The sequence below is a fragment of the Danio rerio genome, chromosome 16, assembly GCF_049306965.1.
Source record: "Danio rerio strain Tuebingen ecotype United States chromosome 16, GRCz12tu, whole genome shotgun sequence".
NCBI classification, from domain to species: domain Eukaryota; kingdom Metazoa; phylum Chordata; class Actinopteri; order Cypriniformes; family Danionidae; genus Danio; species Danio rerio.
Genome location: NC_133191.1, coordinates 45777215 through 45791488, shown reverse-complemented (window position 1 = coordinate 45791488; position 14274 = coordinate 45777215). Strand labels below are relative to the sequence as shown.

Here is a 14274-nt window from a genome sequence, read left to right as displayed (position 1 = left end):
AAAAACTGCTTCTATTTTAGCCAAAATAAATCATATGACTTCCTCCAGAAGAAAAAAACATTATCAGACATACTGTGAAAATTCCCTTGGTCTGATAAACTTAATTTGGGAAATATTTAAAAAAAGAAAAAAAAAATCAAAGGTGGGATAAAAATTCAACTGTATATATTTTCTGAAGCCCTGAAGCAAAGTCAGTGTTCAGGCCACATATATTCTAACATGTGCTAGTCTAAAACTAGTTTCCTTTACCAGCGACAAAAATATATATGTATTTTTGAAGCCCTCAAGCAAAGTCAGTGTTCAGGCCATACATTTTCTAACATCTGCTGGTCTAAAACTGGTTTCCTAAGGCGGTGCCTTCATAGAAAACACTATCCGTTAAGTCAGTAAGGGAGTTACTGCCATAGGCAAAAGAAAAGTATAAAAATGTGATGCCATGAAAACGTATCAAGAGTCAAGACAGAAAAGGCAGATAAAAACCCTGGAAACAGATTATCTCTCTCAATCACTCAATTTCTGGTATAATCTAAATGTTTTATGTGCATCAGGGAGTTGCTAACAATATGTTTTATTGTTTAATAATTATTAAACATTAAATTATTAAATAATTATTAGGGCGTACTCACACTATGTGCAGTTGCCTTGAACCGGGCCGAAGCACACGTGTCCCCCCTCCCGTCTCACCTGACGGCCAGCACTCACATTGCATTCGGGCCTGAGCACGCTTACGTCATCGACGATTCACTGTTCAGTTTAAGCACTCTCGTTTAGCTCAGTGGAGATTTCTTTATATCGATATATCATTTTAAGTCTTTGATATGCAGTGACACGCAGTCAAATATTTCATCGAACAGGTCAGCCACTTTTGACGCCCATAAACAATCATTAAGTCCTTGTGCTGCAGGAATTAGGAGGTTGCTGAAAGTGCAGCTGTTGTGCAGTGAGGGGTTTGTGTCTTTAATAAACTGGGTCAGCTCAGGTCATACACCTGTCTATATAAAGTCCCAGGGTTGGCAGTGCGTATCAAAGCACAAACCAAGCATGAAGACAAAGGAATTGTCTGTAGACCTCTGAGATGTTTTTCAGCAGCAGGAACTGGAAGACTAGTCAGGATAGAGGGAAAGATGAATGCAGCAATGTACAGAGACATCCTGAATGAAAACCAGCTTCAGAGTACTCTCGATCTCAGACTGGGCCTGCGGTTCATCTTCCAGCAGGACAATGACCCAAAGCACACTGCCAAAATATCAATGGAGGGGCTTCACAATAACTCTGTGAATGTCCTTGAGTGGCCAGAGCCCAGACCTAAATCCTATTGAACATCTCTGGAGAGATCTGAAAATGGCTGTACACCGTCACTTTCCATCCAACCTGATAGAGCTTGAGAGGTACTGCAAAGAGGACTGGGCAAAAATTCCCAAAGACAGGTGTGCCAAGCTTGTGGCATCATATTCAAAAAGACTTGAGGCTGTAATTGCTGCCAAAGGTGCATCAACAAAGTATTGAGCAAAGGCTGTGAATACTTATGTACATGTGATTTTTCAGTTTTTCATTTTTAATAAATTTGCAACAATTTCAAAAAATCTTTTTTCACATTGTCATTATGGGGTATTGTGTGTAGAATTTAGAGGAAATAAATGAATTTAATCCAGTTTTGGAATAAGGCTGTAAAATAAAAGTGTGGAAAAAGTGAAGCACTATGAATACTTTCCGGATGCACTGTAGATAGGCATCTGTTATTGTCAAGTTGACTTTTATTAGACCTGTGGCCTTTGCATTTGACTAACATGCTTTTTTGACCACTGAGCTGTTATTCCATCTCTTTGAAAGGTCATTGAAAAGCTCATTTCCAGCACCATGTCGAGCTCTGGCATCACTCTAAAACCAGATGAATGCACATCCATCAGGCACTTTGCTTGGGATGAAATCTGAAATCAGAGCGCATGCTGATTTGGCAGGCTCTAACAATAATAATTATGCAAATTTGTGTCCATTACAAATGAGCAATAATCAGAGGCCATTGAGTAAGGAAAGCACGATGGGAAATTTGGTAAGTAATCCCCAAGATCCTGCCTACCTGCCAGCTCTAATCTCATGTCTGCTTTCGCTTCCATGCAGTGACAAAATGTTCCCGGCGTTTGGCTTTGGTGCTCGGATACCTCCAGACTTCAAGGTAACTTCTGTAGCATTTATAGCGATGGGGGAGCAGTGGGATTTTTAATTAACAGGATGAACTGGGAGCGATGTTTCTCACTAGGCGTATGCTGGAGTAATTCTTGTACTGAAATCAGCAGGTTCATTTCCCTCAGACAGATAATTCGCTTTTGAGCTGTACTGAGAAAAATTTGTATTATTCTTAGGCTTTTGGAATTTTGATTAGGTGGATTGAATATCTGAATGTGCTGTCCTCACTCCAGAGGTATTGTTAAAAACTTTTTAGAGTATTACAATTTTGTATTTGAAAAACTCTACACAGTAAAGCAAAGGATCTTGAATTCCCCTGAAGGGGCTATTGACCAGTGACACTGACCAAATGATTGCATAATATCCTGCTTATTTTAGAACTACTGACTTCACTCAAAAATTAATGGATATTAATGGAAGTATTGATTTGTGTTTAGTTTATTTATTATGTGAAAAGAAAGAGACTGCAAATTGATAGCAGGGTTACGAAACTACCACAGCTTTGCTTGGGAATTTAGTAGTATATTTGACCATACAGTACATTTCAGCAACTGACCAGTCAAGATATTGGTACCAACAACAAAAGTGCGTGATTGAACAAGTATTGAAATAATTAAGGAATAATTTCAGTTGAACCAATCAGAAACTAACAAACAAGCAATTAAATTAATGTGTTGACATATGTTGCTTTAATGTGTCTACTTTTACACAAAATGATGGGATGTCATCATGACTTGATGCTTAAGCATATTTAAACTGATTCATTGAATCAAATCAACCAAAAGAATGTTTGCAGAAATGAAAATGGATTACCCATAATGTTGAGATGTTGTTGTTTTTTTTGCTCAAATGAATGAATCATCATTTTGAACAAAACAGTTAAGTGCATACTTCTAGTATTCACTCATAAAGGCAGTTTATTTTCAGTTGCTGAATTTGCTTAACAAATTGTTGGAATTATCAATGACTTTGTCATAAAAAAGATTTTTTACCACATAGTATTGGTGGATACGAGAACAGAAAATACACCTAATGGGAACACATTGATTTAGAAGAAACTCACACATATCACAAAAAATATTTTTTTAACCTCACACAAGATGTTTCTTCAGTCAATTCGAACAAGGAATATTTAGCATGATACATAAAACAGTTTTTTTTCTATGTTTAAAAGATCACCCGAGATATGTAAACACATGCGTTTATTTGTAGAAACTGGTTCCATTGAACTAGCAACACACACTACAAAAGGCCCTATTGCACTTCACAACTTTAAAAGGTTGATCTTTACTGGATATCCGGAAATTCTGAATCTCAGAAACCTCATATGTGGCCACTGTTGGGCTATTTTGGCTTATTTGTTGGCTTTATTTACTATTAAAACTTGATTAAAAATAATGACTAGTGCTGTGGTTGCAATATACATTAGGTAAATATGCCAACATCCGTAATTTGTAATGATTTTTGGACTGACTAGGCTGAGCTTAAAAGGAATTGTAACTTTTTTTGCGTTGTAAGGAAAGTATATATATAAGTATACACTCATCGGCCACTTTATTAGGTACACCTTACTAGTACCAGGTTGGACTACCTTTGTGTCGGTTGCATCCATGATGCAAATCTTCTGTTCCTCCACATCCCAATGGTGCTTCATTGAATTGAGAGCTAGTGACTGTGGAGGTACTTTAAGTACAGTGAACTCATTGTCATGTTCAAAAAAACAGTCAAGAGATGATTCGTGCTTCATGATATGACGCACTTTCCTGGTGGAAGTAGCCATCAGAAGTTGGGTACACTGTGGTCATAAAAATATGGGCATGGTCAGCAACAATACAAAGGTAGGCTCTGGGTTGAAAAGATGCTCAATTGGAACTAATGAGCCCAAAGTGTGCCAAGAAAATATCCCCCACACCATTACACCACCACTACCAGTCTAAACCATTAATACAAGACAGGATGGATCCATGCTTTTATCTGGTTGACGTCAAATTCTGACCCGACCATCTGAAAGTCACAGCAGAAAGATTCATCAGACCAGCCAACGTTTTTCCAATTTTCTATTGTCCAATTTTGGTGAGCCTGTGCCAATTGTAGCACCAGTTTCCTGTTCTTAGCTGACAAAAATGGTACCCAGTGTGGTCTTTTGCTTCTGTAGCCCATCCACTTTAAAGGCCCATGCACACTGAGACGTTTTTTGCTTGCGTTTTTCGTCGCTGTTTAACACCTCGTGAGTAAATAAAGGACGTCAATGTGATCGTGCACACCAACGCTCAAAACGACAGGCGTAAAAGCATTTTTTTATTTTTTAAAACGCATCATGCCTGTTTTTTTGTTTTGACGCACCGCGTCAAGACCTTCTCCACCAATCAGGTTGGCACTTTTGGTCATGTCCACGGAGCTGCTGAAGTTACAGTAAACAGCACTTGGAGGTGCTCAAGCACAAAACTGTCAATGCAAGCACTCATTGAAGAAGATGCCCAGAGGCGATTTGAACGTGGAGCTGCTTATTGCACTGCTGAACAATAATCATTTCTTCATCGCTAGAGCTAGAGCTGCTACTCGAACCATCCATAACAACAAGCATGTCAAATTGTCTTCTTCTTCTCTGTTACAAGCGGGTGTCAGAAGCTTAAAGTTGTGTAGCACTATCTAATGTCAAGGAGTGATTTTGCATACTCTTCTGCTTAACGCCAGTGCAAATCGATTGGGTTTAAATTCCGGAAAAATGTCTTGAAAACTCTGACAATGAACGCACACGAAAAGTGTCGGTTCTTGGTGTGTACATCTCGGTGTGTACGAGCCTTAAGGTTGGGCGTGTTTTGCATTCAGGAATGCTCTATTGCAAACCTCAGTTGTAACGAGTGGGTCTGACACCAACAATCATGCCACTTTCAAAGTCACTTAAATCACCTTTCTTCCCTATTCTGATTCTCGGTTTGAACTGCAGCAGATCGTCTTGACCATGTCTATACACCTGAATGCATTGAGTTGCTGCCATGTGATTGATTGATTAGAAATTTACGTTAATGAGCAGTTGGACAGGTGAACCAAATAAAGTGGCCTGTAAGTGTATATAAATGTATACAATATAATTTGTATGAAAACGTACAATTTTTAAAATAAGGGATGCCCCAAAACTTTAACCCTAAACCTATTCCCCAGTGGGTGAGCAAGTCATGCTAAAATGTATGAATGAGATTATATAAATTCATACAAACTAGCCACTAAATCAAAGATAAAGACGAATATAAGTAATATTGTGTTGAAATGACTTAAATCCTTTTTTAGTTGTTTTAGTTGAAAAACAAAAAAACTTTCAACACTGTGTGAACAATTTGTTGAAGTCACATATTGCTATTTTTCTTTACGTTTCAGGTTTCACATGACTTTGCAGTAAACTTCAACGAGGACAACCCAGAATGTGCAGGTATGTTTAGAACATCCAATCCAATATTATATCCATCCCAGACCCATATATCCTAAATGATCTCCTCAGTGCAGATGCATTAACCTCCCCTTATTGACCTTTGCCCACTGGGACTGAACTACTCAATGCTTCAACAGAAAACCAAGCAAAGTCAAGCAGCCCTTCAGTAAAGAGCGCTCACACCACACAAAAGGAGATCAATATATGCATAGCTAAATTACAGAGCTTCACTATTGGCAAAGCTGGACACATTAATGTTTAATGCTGCTATAAAATATACAGCCCGAGGGGAACGTTTGAAGGAGGGGGGCCTTGATGATGTCATCATCGCCTCCTCCGTCCCCTCGACCAATAATTAGTGTCTATGTGTCGTGACAGCAGGTAAGAATGACTTTCAGAACAAAAACAGATGTGAAATGACTGCTGCATTATATCAGATGTTCTCGTAGAGGGTTGAAATTGTAGGATGCGCGTTTGCATATTTTATTACAGTTTGTTAACACTCCACTGCACTGATTGTTTCAGACTGTAATTTCTTGGTAGCCTTGCATCATCACAGCAAGTTTGAAACACGCGTCCCCTAACAGTGTGCATGCTATCAGAAAGCAAAGATGAAGAAGAGATGGGAAAATGAGTGCTTGAGATACAGAGACAGGCTGGGAAGTAAAGTAATATAAATGATAATTCTGTCGTTGCAAGAAATTCTCAGGCTGTGAATGTAACCGTGCCAAGTTGTTGTTTTCAATATTAATATATTTTTAGTGTGGCAACTTGGTGGCTCAGTGGTTAGCACTGTCACCTCACGGCAAGAAGGTTGCTGGTTCGAGTCCCTGCTGGGTCTGTTGGCTTTTCTGTGTAGAGTTGACATGTTCTCCCTGCATTTGCGTGGGTTTCCTCTGGGTGCTCTGGTTTCCCCCACTGTCCAAAGACATGCAGGTATAGGCGAATTGAATTGACTACATTTTCTGTAGTGTATGTGTGTGAATGAGTGTTTATGGATGTTTCCCAGTACTGGGTCGCAGCTGGAAAGGCATCCACTGTGCAAAACATATGCTGGATAAGTTGGCAGTTCATTCTGCTGTGGTGACCCCTGATGAACAAAGGGACTAAGCCGAAGGAAAATGAATGAATGAATGAATTTTTAGTCTAATTTAAACCCTTTTAAATCAATAGCAAACTATGCCCTTTTTCCAGTGATGTAAAGTAACAAATTACTGTAATTCAAATTTCTGTAATTTAGTAATATTTGTTACTCCCAGGGCCATAAATATCAAAGTTCATATTTAGCCGCACGATATTGGTGTTTTGTAACTTCTATTTTTTTTAATGTGTTGGGTTAGCGGTGTAACGGATCACAAATCTCTTGGCTGGGATCACATAGTTTTTCAGTCACGGATTGTACCATTTTTTGGATTAGCTGTAAAGAGGAGGAGACAAAGGCAATTTGCGTTCCGTTTATTATAAAAACAGCACTGCAAGACACTTTTGGTTTTAACAAACAGAACTCAGAACCTGTGATTTTAATAAAAATATAAAGAAAAAATCAGCTGAATAAAAATAAATTGTAAAACATTCTGTACTGTGAAAAATTCACTGTTACAACTACTGTTGCTGATGTTTATATTTAGTATAACATGCAGATTTAAATGTATATTTAATCTCATTTTTAATAAATGATTCAGTTATTCAGTCATAAAACTTGTTTCATTGCTAGAGGTGTCATGTTTGGAGAATTATTCAGTGGCATATTTTTTGATGGCTGGTTGTCACCACTCATTGGTTAAATAATGCAATTGCTGCCTACAACTTTCATTTTTGAGCGTCAAGTTAAATGCACATGATGGTGATTTTAATCTTTACCATAAACATCAGTGGTTTTATTTAAACTATAAGCTGTTATCCAGTATTCTTTGTTATTTGACTATTTGAAACTTCATAATTAACTCAAATGACTAAAGATTTGCATTTATTTAAACACAGATTTGAATGCAGCAACATATGCAAATCACCATCATTTATAATTTGTTGCGTGGGTGTTGAGATTCAGATCTTTTAATGATTAATCTTGCAGCTTACACTGAATGCATTAATGCAGGCTAAACAAGTAGTGACAGAAAACACCTTTAATGAAACCCACCACATCCCGAATAACCTACCATAAATCAATCCGTCATCATTATAATTTACAGGAAAGCCTAGAGGCTTTCGTACATGTGATTTGAATGACTCGAGAGGTGATCTCTCTGAAATCGTTACAAATAAAGGATTAATCTACCAGTAAAAAATGTATTAATTCGCAGGCCATGTGTGAAACGTAGGTTGTGATCCGTACAAATCACAGATCACCCGTGATTCGTTACATACCTAGTGCATTTCTTTGGACTGTGGGGGAAACCAGAGCACCTGGAGGAAACCCACACCAACACAGGGAGAACATGCAAACTCCACACAGAAATGCCAACTGATCCAGCCAGAGCTCCAACCAGCGATCTTCTTGCTGTGAGTTAACAGCGCTACCTGCTGTGCCACCATGTTTCCCTTCAGTACATTTTTAGTGCTGTATTGATACTTTTACTCCACTATTTTCCCTCAATCTGCAGTCGATACTTCATTCTTTATTCTTTAATCTATGGGGATGGGCTAAAGTAGAACAAGTAAAACAGTCCTGCAATTCCAGATGTCCAAATTCTTTACACACAATCACCCTGAGACTGTTTAGACCACATTTCACTGATGAGAAGATGACGGTTGACTGAAATCATCAAATGGCCTTAAACAATCACTAAATGCACAACAGAATGTTACGTCTTCACACACATATACACACACACACAAAGCATGATACTTTCTACTCTGAAGTACTTTTAAAAGGGCTAATTTTTACTTATACTTTGAGTAATATTTACAACAGATACTTTTACTCTACTTGCACTACATCTTTGGGCAAGTAATGGTACTTTTACTTGATGATTTTTCAGTACTCCTTTCACCACTGCCTATTACCTCACAAGCAAGGTGAGAAAATTCGGAAACTTGTTGATGCTTATTTTAATATTAGACTTTTTAAAAATATTCTACTATGCTGGTGTTTTTGGATTTCTTACAACCGTAGTCAGAAGTTACAAAAGATATTTTTTGTTGTGTTTAGCTGTCCCATTATCATCATCCCAGTGTTCAGTCATGAGGAGGTTGAATTGATCATGGCTCCCCGTGTATTGGTGTCAGTTGATTTCCCTTGCTATTTCTGTTCCACCTCTATCAGCACAGACACACCGGGGTGGCGCCCAGATTGGGCACAGATCTCTCAGCTTTTGATCAAGCAGCCAGGCCTGTCTCTTCCAGGAATAGTAAATGGCTCGCAGCCTCACCAGGACACATGCCAGCCAATCTATCCCGAGCACAGAGCGCACCTTTCCACCTTGCTATTGTCTGGAAAATCCTGCATGAGAGTTACGCAGGTCCAACAAACCTGGACCAGAAACACAAAGAGCTAACATGGGGTGTGTGAATGATGTTGCCAATTGTACAGTTTTGGGGGCGTTTCCAAATATTGACAACCCATTGTTAACAAGTCATGAAGAAGTGTCTAGAGAGTTTATTTTTTTCGATTTCCATGAAAGAGGCCAATTTGTAGCGTTCACAAACTTCCATAGTCTTTTGCTGGACTTTTTAAAAAGTTTTGTTTATCTGTATCTTTGAGTCGTGGAGCGTAAATAACAAGAGGTCATGGTTTGATTTGGTCTACTGGTCATGACTGAACACATCCGGTGGCATACAGTGACCTTTTTCAATATGACCTTTTAAATTATTGCAAAAACATTTATTATTAAGTGTTATTATTATTAAGTATAAGGGTTATTACTGAATTTCACACATTCAAGTTGAAAAAGTAATAGTAATTATATGCTCAGCTAAATTTATACATTACAAAGTTGAAAACATTTGTGCTGCTTAATTGTTCTTTTGAAACTTATATATTTTATAAATATATTTATAATTAATCATTTAGCAAAAAGTGAAAATTAATATGTTATTATTATATATGCAGTTTTTATTTCATATTTATTAGTTTTGCCTTAAAACTAAGCCAATACACTATGCGCATAATTACAAAAGTTGTTGAACTTAACAGCTCTAAATTTACTCATATTTTAAAATAGTGTCGCTTTTTACAGTATATATGTGTTAAAACTGCAATTATGCGTATATATTAAACATTAAACCTTTTTGGTGCTGTTCACTTTGAACAATTCCTTGTATCAGGTTTCTCAGTTAAACTTGATTGAATTATCTAAAACTGACTTGAAGCAAATAGTTTAAAAAGAACTTGTTTTATGTAAGTATATCTCAAAATAAATGTTACCCTTTCACTCGTGTTTTGATATGGAGAGAGCAAATAAAAAAGTGTTATTTCATGCATTTTAGCGAGATGAGAAAAGTGTGAGACTTGTTAACAATTAATATTCTATTATTATGATATTTTAAAAGACACTGTTATGTTGGGGTTTTTGTATTAGTTACAGCAGTGAAGTGTTGAGAGTGTGCGATTTGAGGACCTGCTAACAAGAATTAAGTTTAGTGGGTGTTATTTTTGTTTCCATCTTTAGAAAGCCATCATCATGGGTGTAAATAACACGTTTATTTACTTTCATTTGCTTGTACAGTGCACCTGGGAAGTAATCATAGCGCTTAACCTTTTCCACATTTTTTTATGTTACCTTAATCCAAAATGAATTAAATTTATTTATTTCCTCAATTCTACACACAATATCCCATAATGACAATGTGAAAAAAGTTTTTTTTTTTTTTTTATTGTTGCAAATTTTATTAAAAAACAAAAATCCTGAAAAATCACATGTACATAAGTGTTCACAGCCTTTGCTCAATACTTTGGCAGCAATTACAGCCTCAAGTCTCTTTGAATATGATGCCACAAGCTTGGCACATCTGTCTTTGGGAATTTTTGCCCAGTCCTCTTTGCAGTACCTCTCAAGCTCTTTCAGGTTGGATGGAAAGTGACGATGTACAACCATTTTCAGATCTCTCCAGCGATGTTTAATAGGATTTAGGTCTGGGCTCTGGCTGGGCCACTCAAGGACATTCACAGAGTTATTCTGAAGCAACTCAAATGATATTTTGGGCTTTGGGTCATTGTCCTGCTGGAACATGAACCGTCAGAGTACTCTGAAGCAGCCACATAGCAAAATTTATCTGGCCCAGCTCTGGCCCACACAATCAGGTTTTGCTTGGCCCACATGCCACAGTGAATTACGGTACATGTCTGGACCAAATCTGGTTTCCAGACAAGGGCCAAACACAGACCATATCTGGGCCAAGTCTCAGCCAAGTTAATAACTCATAACTGGGCCTGAACTGGGCCAGATAGGTTGGTGTGTCACGATTGCAATGAAATTGATAAACCCATGGAGTGATGCGCTTTAGGCACACTCTGGGCACGCTTTTTCTCAAAGTGACCTGATAGGTAGAATTTTTTTTCTTTATTCAAAAATGATTTTAGTGTATTTTAAATGTGGGTCAAGACTGGCCAAACTCACATGGCCCACTTATGAAATTTTTAAATCTGGGCCAAATACTACTATTTTCATCTGGCCCAAATCTTGTGTGCCGCCTTAAAGACGGTGCCACCTCTGCCAAACCCGGGCCATGTTTGGCCCACATGCTGTATGCCAGTGCCGGATGAATGCCTGCTGTGCCAGCTTTATGCCAAATCTGGGCCAGAATTCTTTGCTACTAGGGAGGTTTTCTTTCAGGATGTCTCTGTAAATTGCTGCATTCATATTTCCCTCTATCCTGACTAGTCTTCCAGTTCCTGCTGCTGAAAAACATCTCCACAGCGTGATGCTGCCACCACCACGCTTCACTGTATTGATATCATTAGCCTGGTGATAAGCGGTGCCTGGTTCACCTAACGTAAAGCCTGGCATTCACTTCAAAGAGTTCAATTTTAGTCTCATCAAACCAGAGAATTTAGATTCTTATGGTCTGAGAGTCCATCAGATGCCTTTTGGCAAAGTCCAGGCGGGGAGTGGCTTCCGTCTGGCCACTCTACCATACAGGCACAGATGGTTGTGCTCCTGTAAGGTTCTCCTCTCTCCACAGAAGAACGCTGGAGGTCAGACAAAGTGACCATTGGGTCATTGATCACCTCCCTGACTAAGGCCCTTCTCCCCCGATCACTCAGTTTGGATGGCCAACCAGCTCTAGGAAGAGTCTTGGTGGTTCCAAACATCTTCCACTTACAGATGATGGAGGCCACAGTGCTCATTGTAACTTTCAGAGCAGCTAAAATATTTCTGTAACCTTCCCCAGCCTTGTCCCTCGAGACAATCCTGTCTCGGAGGTCTACAGACAATTACTTTGTCTTCATGCTTCGTTTGTACTTTGACACGCACTGCCAACCCTGGGACGTTATATAGACAGGTGTATACCTTTCAAATCATGTCCAATCAACTGAATTTACCACAAGTGAACTCTAATTAAGCTGCTGAAACATCTCAAAAATGATCAGTGGAAACAGAATGTAACTGAGCTCAATTTAGAGCTTCACAGCAAAGGCTACGAATACTTCTGTACATGTGATTTTTCAGCTTTTTTATTTTTAATAAATTAAAAAAACAATTTTTCACATTGTCATTATGGGTTATTGTGTGTAGAATTTTGAGGACATAAATTAATTCTATCCATTTTGGAATAAGGCTGTAACATAAAAAAAATGTGGAAAAAGTGAAGCACTATCAATACTTTCTGTATGCACTGTATATTATTATATTACTGTCACACAATGGACACATCACCTCTACTCAAATCATCAAATGTAAGATGAACTACAGCAAATTGAGTCAACTCAATAAAAATTATACATGTCCAAATTATTTTATTTTACTTTATATTATTTATTTATTTTTTGTCAAATGCAAAATTTTCATGGCTGCTGAAAATGCGGCCTTTAAAATACTTTAATGTTAGCATATATAACAATATTTCAAGACATGAATGTTTTACTGTACTGTTTACTTTGTTCATCAAATAAATTAAAAAACAAAACTGCAGGCTATATTTAAAATTAAATAATTTTTTATATAGCATGATACATTTGATTAAAATCACCTTTAATCTATATATATTTTAATATAAATATATATATATATATATATATATATATATATATATATATAWTTTTTTTTTTTTTTTTTTCTTTTTTTTTTTCCTATCATAGTCCATAAATACATTACACATTCATATTAAACTCTAACAAGGAAAATGTGAATGATTGTAACAAATGGTACATTGCTCTTCACTTGTTTGGTCTATCCGATTATCATCTTGAGTTTCTTTCTAGAGTGCAATTACTGTAGACTCTCATTAGAAAAGGGTTGAAAAGGCAAAGAGCTCATTTAGCTGATTACTGACACTTTGCACATTGCAGTATGTGTGTGTTTCTCTGAGGGATTGTGGGACGTTTCTTCTGTCAGTGAATCCTAAGTGAAACTCCCACTGTGAAATCCCAGTTAACAACATTTACAGCTTTCTATTTGCGGAGGCTGGTGGAGTTTCATTTGTTGTGTGAAGCTCACAAGGGCACATGGATGTCACGCGGTGAGACATTTCTCACAGAACCGGTATGAATTGGCCAAATGTGACTGAACAAAGTGTTATGACGGAAGAATGTCAGCGGTGGGATAATCCAAGCCTTTAATGTCTTCAGCTTGACATGTCTTTAATGGCAAGACAGCGCAGGCCAACAGCGTAAATACTTTCACAATACTTCTCCAACTGATTGATTACATTAAAGGGAGCATTCAGTTTACATGGCAAAGTTTTCAGACAAAAACGTCTAAACCCAATGACATATAGTTGAAGTCAGAATTATTTAGCCCTCCTGAATTATCTTTAGCCCAATTTCTGTTTAATGGAGAGAATTAACAGTTCTATTAACTGATTTATTTTATCTTGCCTTGATGACAGTAAATAATAATTTACTAGATCTTTTTTTAAGAAACTAGTATTCAGCTTAACGTGTGATTTAAAGACTTAACTATTAGGCTAGTCATTTTATAACGATGGTTTATTCTGTAGACAATCAAAAACAAAAACATTGATTAAAGGGGCTAATAATATTGACCTTAAAATGGTTCTACAAAAATTAAAAACTGTTTTTATTCTAGTCGAAATAAAACCAATAAGACTTTCTCCAGAAGAAAAAATTTATAGTAAATACTGTGAAAAATTTTGTGCTCTGTTACACATAATTTTGCAAATATTTTAGTTAGACAAATACACAGGAGAGCTTTATATATAACCTGCCTTTATATAAACTAAAGACTATAAAGACGTCAAAACGTAACACTGCATTCAAAATACCACAAGCACGTGTCAGAATGAAGCAATCGCATTGAATGGCAAACACGTCTTTTATAATATAACACTTTTGGATAAAACATGTAAACACTTTTGTTCTAAAGCTCTTTGCTCTTTGTAGGCTTAAATCTACAGTTCAATACAATGTTCGACAGTGACAGTAATCTGCTGAGAGGAGTAACAGGTACACTGTATTAGGCATGGAACGATAACCGTTTTTAAGGTGTACCAGGTATATTCTGGTATGGAAATGTCAAGGTTTTGAAACCGTCAAAATTTTCTGC

General features: G+C 37.3%; 2 protein-coding genes across 6 annotated transcripts in view; one reads left to right on the top strand and one right to left on the bottom strand.

Moving 5' to 3' along the window:
- The window catches only part of nek11 (NIMA-related kinase 11), a 247266-nt gene that overhangs the window by 46363 nt on the left and 186629 nt on the right, over nt 1-14274 (bottom strand). The gene's annotated exons all lie outside the window — the stretch shown is intronic.
- Nucleotides 1-14274, top strand: part of cpne4a (copine IVa) — a 122300-nt gene that overhangs the window by 95331 nt on the left and 12695 nt on the right. For all 4 annotated transcript variants that reach the window (XM_073926510.1, XM_073926511.1, XM_073926509.1 and 1 more), the window contains 2 exons: nt 2119-2173; nt 5560-5611. In XM_073926510.1, coding sequence (XP_073782611.1) covers nt 2119-2173; nt 5560-5611 — 107 coding nt within the window. The remainder of the gene's footprint in view (nt 1-2118; nt 2174-5559; nt 5612-14274) is intronic.